The 11,035-nt window shown below is 37.2% G+C and overlaps 1 protein-coding gene across 1 annotated transcript; it reads right to left on the bottom strand.

The window, feature by feature from the left end:
* Positions 1-939: 939 nt before the first annotated feature.
* PSMA7 (proteasome 20S subunit alpha 7) lies at positions 940-10,803 on the bottom strand. The gene is made up of 7 exons (XM_034433142.3): positions 10,550-10,803; positions 6,115-6,241; positions 4,951-5,075; positions 4,245-4,367; positions 2,865-2,984; positions 2,493-2,555; positions 940-1,611 (listed from the first exon to the last, which is right to left on the bottom strand). Exons 1-7 carry the CDS (start codon positions 10,643-10,645, stop codon positions 1,516-1,518), a joined length of 750 nt encoding a protein of 249 aa, XP_034289033.1. The 5' UTR covers positions 10,646-10,803; the 3' UTR covers positions 940-1,515.
* Positions 10,804-11,035: the final 232 nt, after the last annotated feature.

Genomic DNA, 11,035 nt, shown 5'->3' with positions numbered 1-11,035 from the left:
TATATCCGAGTCTCTGAATCTTAGTGAATTTTGCACTAGTGCACTACCTGTTAACTTCGAATCGAACCTGGCATAAGCCATTTTGCTATTCCTGTTCCACACAGGGGAGGGGGAAGGATGAAATACATTAGACAAAACACAACTTTCTCATGGGAACCAAGGTCATCTTTACAGGTGGTGGATAGAGACGGGAAGGAGTGCCTGGACAGCCCGCCAATTAACCTAATTGGCCAACGTGACCTGTGACATTTGGGGAGGGAGTTATTTCCTATTTTAATTATACTGAAATCGTGGGAAACATTTAGAGTTGGTTTTCCATTTGATCGTGCCACTATGATGTATCCAATAAAGAAGTTCTTTGAGGAAGACCTCAACCTCCAAGTTCTGATTTGCTTGGGTTTGTTAATCAGGATCTTGACACCACCTTTCAAAGGCTCACAAGTATTCTCCAGCACATGTACACAGCCACAGGGAGTGGTTCAGACCTGTGAATCTTGGCTTAGCCCGTCTTCTACCTTACATTATTCTATCTGGGCTGCAAAATCACAAAGGACCATAATTCAAGGGACAGATTAAAAAAAATCTTCGCTGAAATGCTTATTTGCTCTAAATGACAGAAAACCCCCTTTTTCCAATGATTCAACTTAACACTCCCTATGTTCCAATTGTTCTATATGCAAATACTTTTCACCATATTGCATCCTCCCACAAAATATACCATTTGATATGTATGTTTGCCAACACTTTGAAGTTTTGGATTGTAACTCCCGTGACTTTGATGATTGTCTGGAACTGACGAAGGAACAAACCAGATTAGCTTGTAAGAAAAGGGCTCAACACCAATGTATTTTTTGAAAAAGCAAGACTACGGTAACATTTTCATAATTTCAGGGTGACATTACAACCCTGGTCCCATCCTGAATCTATGAGAATTTCTACTACCTGCCAAAATGATTTTATTGAAATTTACTGCCATGCAGTTAGAAATCAATTCACACACAGATCTACTGTCAAATGTTCAACAGAGATCAGAAGTTTACATTTTATCTTTTGTATTTTAAGTGCAAAATTGAAGTACGAACCATTTCCACATTATGCTGGAGTGAGGTTTCAGCAATTTTAGGCTTTGTCAATCATTACCCTGATGAATTTTAACAAACTGGAACATAAACATTAGCAATGCAGCAGTGGTGATAAACAGTAATAGAACAATTAGTAATAAAAGGTATCTTCTATGTCAAATTGTGGATTCTTGAACAAGTTATGAAAACATTTTCTATTTCTGTTTAGAAAAACTCTGGTATTATTGCAGTCTGGCTTATATATATATATATGTACGTGTATATATATACACATACACATATAAGAATGGAGCCTCTTCTAGTAACAAGCTTAAAAAAACAGGTGGTTTATTGTAGACCTCTTAAAAGGGGCAGAGAACAAGGAAATAGAATGCTTACATATTTATACAGACTCATGATTGATTTAAAAACCAAAACTAAAGAAATTCATTCATCATGTTGTAGTTTTCTTCTGTTTCTTCTTCTCATTCTCTTCTTTCTCTTTTTCAATTTCAGCAACGTATTTTTCAATTTCATCAGGGCTCAGTATCTAAAGGGAAGTGATGAAAATACCATCAATTGGTCAGTTTCAAATATTACGTAAGATGTTTCAGTGTGGCCTGTTCCCTAACAAATTCTCTCATCCTCTGAAGGATCATTGATCCAATGGTAATAAGCAGAGAATAATGGTGGTTAAACAAGCCAGGTTAAGGGAAAGACAGATAAACCCATTACCTATTTTATTCAGCCCCATCTTTTCTAGTCCTGTTAGGGCAAAGATGCTGCTGTTATCACACCAACAAAATTGGTGTGCGATAATTTTTTTCAATTGAGGCAAAATTTCACATTGCATTTATAATATTCTATAGCAGAGGTCCCCAACCCCTGGGCTGCAGACTGTCACCGGTCCAAGGCCTGCCAGGAACTGGGTCATGCAAGCGAGCAAAGCCCCATTCGCACATGTGCAAGATCCAGACAGCACATGTAATCACGCCCTCTACAGGCTGCAGAAAACATGTCCTCAATGGAACCAATCCCTGGCGCCCAAAAGGTTGGGGACCACTATTCTATAGCACAGTATTTTTTTAACTGCGGGATTTTAAGCAGTGTGGACCTGAGTTTCTAGAGTTCTGGGGATTTGGCTGAGGAATTCTGGGAGTTGAAATCCACGCATCTTTAAGTTATCCAGTTTGAAAAACCTCTGCTTTCGTGTATATATGAATTTAGGAATAAAATGGAATGAGTGAAACAGAATGGATTGTAATGAAATATTCCTTTAATTAGGCTTCAGAAGTACGGTATCATGTATAGATACCAATTATCTATATTATTAGGAAGCCATTACATTTCAAGCACAGTGCTCTTTCCAAGCAACTAAAAACCATGATATAGCAACCCAGTAATAAATTAATATTACTTAAGTCAGCTTACCTTGAGAGGTTGGTTTCTTCTCATAACAGCCAGCTCAATATTTTTTCCACCAGACTGTACAACCTTAAATTGCGGAAATTCAGAAAAACAATTTCCTTACAAATGTGTTACAATTGAGGATTTTTTTTTGCAATGAAAGAAGATGACGTCTCATTTGAACTGCATGACAAATCTAAGAGTGCTTCAATCTAATAAATTTAGAACACCCAGAAAAAAATGTGTTTCTTCCAAATCAGTCTTAGAACCAGGCAAAGAATTCTGGCTCTTAATTTTACTGAATGAAATTAAAGTATATTAAATTATTAGGGCACTATTTAGCTTGTTAATTATCAAACTAATCAAGTTAGGAACAATTCAAATGTTGACACTTACTTCAAGAAGGGCTTTGATAACAAGTTTAATTGTCAGATCATCAGTTTCAATGGCTTCATCAGTATAATTTTTCTCCAGAAATTCCCGCACGGATTTTGCTCCTCTGCCAATTGCATTAGCCTAGGATAAGAAATATACTTTGCAAAGCTTGGCAAAATGATGAAAAATGTCAATGAAATATTTACATATTTAAATCTTTCATCTGAGAGCCTAAAATGCCTCCAGCTAATAACGATTATCAGACACTATGACCCCAATTAACATAAACAGTCCCCCGACATGCAATATTCTTAGTGAAAGATAGAAGTTATTTTTTCCACAAAGCGACAAAGCCTATTGATGGCTATATTCCAGGTCCAATTACTGCATATCTCACCCTGAAATTAATCTACTCCTCCATATTTTAGGGTCTAGGGAAATCAGACAAAAATATTTTGCAGCAAGACAGGGCCACAATATTATGATGCCTGTCCTATGTAACAGGTTCCCTTAAGACCCCATCACCTCTGTCCTTCTCAAACAGCTAGCTTTTAGGGAAACCCACTGCAAGTGAGGTTTGTGTGGTTCAGTTATATTGTGCCTTTGCTATTGTACTACAATTCTTTTAATTATTTGGTCAGGGGTTGAGTTTTAAAAGTTACTGTATTCCTCTTCTTCATTATCGTTGGCTACCCGGAGTTCCTATGTAAGATGGGCAACCATGTGAATTTTCTATATCTAAACAAATATTTTTAACAAGAATGAGGTAATTCCAATTGTTGACTGGGAAGTTCTATAGTGCTATCAATATCAAAAAGACGACACCCCTACAAATAAGAGAATGCAAATGACAATAGCACTTTAACCATAGTTGCTATAAATTATTTTGTGACATTTTGGCTGTTGTTTCCACATTGATTAGCTTTCATTTTAAAATGTATTTATTAATTAAATTTGCCACCTATCTTGCCTTGGGGCTACTTTTCTAGTAGCCCATTAAATCCTAAACAAAGAACTAATTTGCTTAACCATGTTTCACTTTGCAGGGTTCACATATCTTGTTAAACCAAACCAGTCACATTGTGGTTAGTATGATGCACGAACCTAGTCTAACGCTGGTTTCTCCATATAAATAAATGGAGGAAAATACGTGGATTGTGAATAATAGGGAATGTACGATTTTGAATTACAGTACGGCTAAGCAGTTTTTAAAAAGGGAATGATATCTAATCCAGAATTGGAGACAAAGGAATAAGAAATATAAAGTTAGGTTAAACTGTTTAATACTTTCTAATCTTCCATAGATTATGAGAGAGTGAATTAATCTGATGGAAGGATTTACTTATAGGATTTAAGTGCTCCTTCATTTTCATTTTCACAAAATCTAATGGGTCAACTCACCTTCCAAGCATGGTAAGTGCCAGAAGGGTCAGTCTGATACAGCCTCGGAGTTCCATCAAAATCAAACCCTACAATAAGGGCAGAAATACCAAAAGGTCTGCGGCCATTACTCTGGGTATATCGCTGAGGAAGAAAAAAAAAAAAGGTGTTATGAAAATAGAACTACGGTAACTGTTGCTAAGTGAGCTTTGCCCCATTTTACAATCTTTCTTGGCACAGTTGTTAAGTGAATCACTGCAGATGAGTTAGTAGCACGGTTGTTAAATGAACTGCTTCCCCATTGACTTTGCTTGTCAGAAGATTGTAAAAGGGGATCACACTATCCCAGCACATTGCAAAGGTCATAAATATGAGTCAGTTGCCAAGTGTCTGAATTTTGATCACATGACCATGAGTACGCTACAACAGTTATAAGTGTGAAAAATGGTCATGTCACTTTTTTCAGTGATGTAATTTTGAACGGTCACTAAATGAACTATTACGAGTAGAGGACTACCTGTATGTAAAGCTGTAAAAAGAAAATCAAACATAGTATCTAATAACTGTAATAGGAAACATTATTTCCTACTATCTTTCATTACCTTTGGGGGGGAAAAACTAGACTTTATTTTTGGCCAATAAAAGCAGCTATATTATATTCCATTTTTGCCCAAAGTTTGCAACAAAACCAAGCAATGAATATGGCCTTTTAAAAAAATATACATACCTGCTTCAGGCTAGCGATATAACGTGTAATATATTCCACAGTGACTGGATCTTCCACTGTGAGTCTATGGCTTTGACATTCCACTCGGGCTCTATTTATAACTATCCGGGCATCTGCGGTAAGACCTGGAAACAATAGTTCAAAATATTAAAATTTGCCTTTAGCAAAATAGGCAGATAAAAAATATTTCTACTTTAGTAAGCTGGTTAAATGAATATTTTATGCCCATGTTCATCCTATGTTCCAGGGGGAAAAATTCTTTTAATGTGGATATATGTTTTGTGTATTCCCAGTACACTTTCATTATGGTATCTTATGAGCTTCCCTGTGATGATTTTGAATGAAAAAGAACAGAGGAAAGATTAACCTGACATTTTGTGACTGCCATTCCTCAGGTCAGATTGTTAAGAAGATTGTTTAGTTTAGAAAAAGAAATAAAACAAGGGGTGTTGTACCCGTAAATCTGATTGTTAAGTAAAAAAATGAATTAGAGCTATTGAATTCTGCCTTTCAGGGCTGGCTAACCTGATTGATAAAATCAGGAAAACTTAATTTCAATAATCTCTAGAGCACATAGTGTTCTAACAGCAGTTTTATTCCTATTAAATCCACCCCCACCAGGTGGGAGGAGTGGTGGGCAGAGTAAAATAGGGAATTAAACACTGCTACTGAAATATCTGACAGAAGAATGACACTGTCATATTCACGTCAAAATAATTACATTTCCATTAATAGAAAAATGACATTTCTGAACTATATATATATATATTCCTCAACATTCAAAGTAGAATACCATTTGCTTATAAAATTTTGGATTTCAAAAACTGATTATAACAATTAATTTTAAAGTACTTTTTTTTTTAAAAAAAAAAGAGATTTAAAATTGACCTGAAGGATAAAGAAAACAGTCCTTCATTAGGATGTTTTCAGAACACTTGAAGAGAAGGAATCCCCAGATTTTTGTCCCTAGCCCAATATTTTTAATTTGCTGAGATTCTTTGTACGTAATAATGTTAAAAAGTTCCACCGGAAGAGTAATTTCTAGCCTTTGTAGCAAGGAATGCACTGGCTAAGAATTCTTAGATTTATAGTCTCACACATATCTAAAAAAAGTGAAATTGGGAAAAGGCTGTACAGTATTAAGAAAATCCATCCTCAGAGTACCTGCAAAAGCCATGCAGACATTGTCATCAAGGGCACAGATCTTTCGGACAGTTCTCTCATCTTGCAGTTTCGCCACAGATTTTTTCTCCACGCCAAGAACTACAATATCTTTTCCTCGCACTCCAACCTGTAATATGAAATGAAGGAGTAAGCACCATATCAAGCATCTTCCCCATATATTAGGGATTTTTAAAAAAATGTCAATAGCAAAACAAATGCCTTTTTATAATTTCAGACTAGAATCATTCCCTATTCTACCAGGGGAGGTGCCTACTTAGATTGAACCTGGAACTTTAATTATCCTAAACAATTTTGTTTAGTTTAGTTTGTTTTGTTTTGTTTGTTTATTTTTGTTTTATTTTTTTTATATTTTTGAATCAAAATAACTTTGTTGCTAAATATTATTTGATATGAAAATTTGCATTTTAACATGTATGACAATATTTCTCATTGGTTTTAACTGGTAACACAAATATATTCAAACAAAACCATTCCTACAACCATTGCACTATCTCCAATAAGCAACCTTATGTGTGCCCACCCTGCTATGGAATTCAATTCTGATCAACCCCAGCCAGCACAACCAATCAAAAAGAATTATAGCAGCCACCTATACCAACTTTATTTTACTTGTTGTATATCATACTTTTCTACTCTAGTGAATATTCAAGACAAATTTTTAAAAAACAATACGAGATCAGGGGGAAAAAGTAAGATGAAGGCACCCTTCTTCAAAAGACAAATGCCTTTACAGTTTTTTTTAAGATGATGAAAAAATAGGGTCCCAAGGCATCTCTTATATTCTAACGTCTGGGAACAATGTCAAAAATGCCATCTACTACAGGCAAGAAATCTCTCACTGATAATGAGAATATTTTCAAAGAGGCCTCTCCTTTCATTCTAACCTCACAGGAGAGGTTACCGGTACACCGAATCTTTAAATTGTGCCTGGTAAGCAACAAGCATCTGGTACAAAGTTTCTGTATGATCATTCTATGACTCCCATATCGCCCATTGGTTAGCAGCTTACTTGCCCCATTTTTCACCAATTGCAACTTTTAGACACCTTTCAAGGACAATCGCTCATCAAACCTGTTGCAGCAGTCAGGAGAATAACTTAACTAAGCAGGATTTGCCAAATCTGATTGATTCAGGAAGGTATATCCTAGTATACATCTAGTATACTACCTTTAATGGCAGACATATTCCATATTCAGATCTCCCCAGCAAATACAGTGAGATCGGAAGCCTGGGCTTGTCCTACCCAGATGCTGAATGTCAATCCTAGTTTATTTTCTTACTAACGAGCAGCATCTCCTTTTTCCTGAATTTCAATTTAACCTTGTATCCCATTCCAAAACTTTAGTGATTTTTCCCTAGCAGTTTTTTTACTTGAATTTGATATATATCTTTCAGCATTTTCCTCAAGAGAGACTGAGAAAAGCAATGAACATTCTGAAGTTCTCTTTAATTTTAAAACTGAGTCCAGTACAATCTCAAGTAAAGAAAGCAAATACACAAGGAAAAATATACTGATTTAATCTAAAATGTCTTTCATTCAAAATTCCATCTTCCTATAAGTAAATCCAGGCCCATCATATTACTTTGAGGCAACTTGCCTCAATTATTTTTTTTTAATCTTAAAAAACACAGGCTACAGTAAGGCAATGTAGGATTGCATATACACACTTGCTATACCTGTTTGCTCACATCCAGCAATTCAACTGCTTATTCTAGGCACAAATATTTTATTTCACTCAGCCACATTTACCTTTTTATATCGCTTTACTTAGTAAACAAGGTTAACATTCTTTAAAGCCCCTCTTTCTATAGAGGTTTTAATTCTTCCAACTTTTAACCAGAACTGTTGTACATTATTCACATTCAATCCAGTGATTGACAGGATCTCTAGTATCTTTAACTCCTTGAAAAAGCCTGCCTCCTCAATCTGAAATTCCTGTTCCTTAATTTTTTAACTATAGTCTCTTTTCCGATCTCCTTCAATCAATATTTTCTTTTCTATCAATCCTTTCTATGGATTGTCTAGGCCTGTCCCACCACAAATGAACTATGTTGTGTTTATTTCTGGACCTCACATTACTTTCATTATTCCATTAAGAACCTACCCCCTTCTATTTCAGGAATGTTTATAACTAAATAAAAGTAAAATGTTATACATTAAAGCTTAAAACCAGGGTGGTTAAAAATAGATGATTTTTTTAAAATCAAAAAAATTGGATTTTAAAAAATGTAAATTGGATCTTTTTTATTTTTATCAAATTTATTTTAATAAAATGCTGTTAGAATAAAAATCCATCTAAATATAGTTTTCTATTTAAGATACATTAATAATTTAGTTTATTCAGCATGAAATGGAGCTTAGTTATGTAGCATGAGGCTGTATATTCTGCAATATTGGGACTGTTGGTGAGTCAACAGTGGATTAGAGGAGGAACCACTGTGGGACAGAGATGACAAGTTGCTCCTTAAAAATTATGATTTAAATCGATTAATTTTAAATCAAGCTTTTTTACTAGTGATTTAAATCATGATTTAAATCGTGATCTAAACTGACTTGATTTAAATCAAATCCACCCTGCTTAAAACATGAGCAAACAGCTTTTTTTTTTTAAAAAAAGTACAATACTGGAAAAATGAAAAAGTTCTTGCCAGACAGATAAGCTTCACCAAGCGTCTTTGTTTCACTTTCTGTTTCCCTTTAAATTATTTAGCTTTTGGAGAACAATCCTAAATTCTCTGCAGGATAGAAAATGTGACAACAACAAACCTAACTTTATCTAACCCCTTCAATATAAAACAATATCCTCAGAGGATGAACCCAAAGAAGCAAAAGAACTTCTCATATAGCCTCCCCCACTCCTTTTCTCTGACCCCTGCTAACATCACACCAACCCACAATGGCCTGTATCACAGTTGGTGAAGTCACCCCAAGCTACCTACAACATTAAAGCAAAATCCAGACAATTCATTAGATGCGCACAACAAAGCTTACAAAGCAAAACTCATGGCATTGTATACTGTGGGAACACATGTATATAATACTTGTACTATACATGTACACCTGTACCCATATCTTATGGGTTTAACACTATCAAAATCACCTCGCCCTTGACCTGCCCCCCCCCACCAGATGTATACAGCCAAAAGTCGAGTCCCTCCTTGCTGAGAATTCTGGGAAATCCAAACCCAAAGTGCCTGAAAAGGAGGCCCATCTTGCCTAGCTCCAAAAGAGGCCTTTATTGGAAAAAGGCCTCTCTCATTGTTACAGTTCAAGAACGGTCTTGAAGCGCGTCTTTTCACCAAAAACTTTTGGCGTTTTATTTACAAATCTTCTATTATTATTATTATTGGTTAATCTTTAGTGAGAGTCACAGCCTTTGAGGCTGGTTAATAGCTCAGCAGCTCGAGTCCTAGCCAAGGACCTAGGAACTGTTAAGGTATCGTCAGAGGATGTAAGCTGTTCCAAGTACTATTATTATTATTATTACTACTACTACTACTACAACTACTACTAACTACTACTACTAAAATGCTCTGCCCATTCCAAGGAGCCTCTAGAATTGGGCTTAAGAAGCAATCTGAAAAATTGGAAAAATGACAATATACTGTCCGAAGAAAATCTGATTAGAAAAAGAATGTGCAGAGATGGATAAATTAACAAAGGAAACAGAATATTACTTAGTGTGGGAGAAATGGTATGAATGGTTGGAGGAGAGATAAAAGGAAGGGAAAAATTAAACAACGGTAGAAATAGGAGTTGAAGTATAATTATTAATATGAGGAAACAAAAATTGTAGAAATGAAAGTGGGTACACAGGTATGTATATATGTAAATAAACAAAGATTAGAAGTATATGTATAAATGATATAGTAGAAATAAGAGAGGGAAAAACGTATAATTTTTGTCAGATGCGAAACTGTTGAAACAGAAAAAGTGTTAAAGCTTTCCTTTTGTTTGTTTTTAAAAAAATGTTTAATTAAAAAAAAAATTTTTTTAAAAAAAGAAGCAATCAGACTGCCATTTGTCCGGAATGGTATATAGGCCGAATCTGTCTCCAGTTTAGAGCAGGGGGTTGGACTAGAAGACCTCCAAGGTCCCTTCCAACTCGCTAGTTCTTGTATCTTGTCAGAGACGGGCCTTCTAAAGTAGCGCCTTTCCTCAGCAAATCGATGGGAAAGTTCAGGCCAGCGCTCGGATGGGACGGGACGGGCCTGGTCCACGAGAGACAAGACTGAGGCCCGGGGCTGGAGCCGGAGAACATTGGGCCGGTTCTGCCAGTGGGGGGGGGGGGGAGGTTTGCCGGCTGGGAGTGATGGGAGTTGGAGTTCAACGCGTCTCTGCTCCGCGCGACCGAGGCCCTTTCCAGCCCCCACCCCACCCCTCACGATTCCCTCAGGCGCGCCTTTTCTTTACCGCGGTGGAGCCTTTCTTCACGGCTTCCTGGGCATATTCAACCTGAAACAGGTGCCCGTCCGGGGAGAAAACGGTGATGGCCCGGTCGTAACTCATGACAGCGGCGAGACGACAAAAAAAGCGCCGACCGGAGCCGAGAATGAAAGGAAGCAGCAGCCGCGCGAGATCTCCCCCTTCAAAACAGCACCGTCACCTTCCCTCAGCGCGCATGCGCCGGAGCTTCCCCGATGCCGCGCGCAGCACGCTATTCACGCAGCACTCCTACGCCGGCTCCTCCGCTTTTATCCCAGGCGCTTACCCGCATTCGTGGGGGAGGGAGGGAAGGAGGAGGAGGAGGAAAGAAGTGGGGCCTTACGTCAAGCACGTACTGGCAGCCGTAAGCGGCTCGACCTATCCCCGTCGCCGACGCTCTTGGCCGGTTGAACGGGATTGGCTAGCTGGCTGAGGCGTAAACCAGCCTGTCAGCCCAATACATAAAAGAAGCGT

This window comes from Pantherophis guttatus, chromosome 3 (assembly GCF_059756535.1).
Source record: "Pantherophis guttatus breed Tessera chromosome 3, ASM5975653v1, whole genome shotgun sequence".
Taxonomy (NCBI): Eukaryota; Metazoa; Chordata; class Lepidosauria; order Squamata; family Colubridae; genus Pantherophis; species Pantherophis guttatus.
The sequence above is the reverse complement of the archived record's forward strand: the minus strand, read 5'-3'. Positions and strand labels throughout refer to the sequence as shown.

Bases quoted from the DNA above. Each gene is read 5' to 3' on its own strand.
- PSMA7 (XM_034433142.3), bottom strand. From the start codon at position 10,645: ATGAGTTACGACCGGGCCATCACCGTTTTCTCCCCGGACGGGCACCTG. The intron at 6,242-10,549 runs GTAAAGAAAAGG...TTCATATTACAG, and splicing joins TGAAGAAAGGCTCCACCGCG to GTTGGAGTGCGAGGAAAAGA. The intron at 2,985-4,244 runs GTGAGTTGACCC...TTCTTATCCTAG, and splicing joins GCACTTACCATGCTTGGAAG to GCTAATGCAATTGGCAGAGG.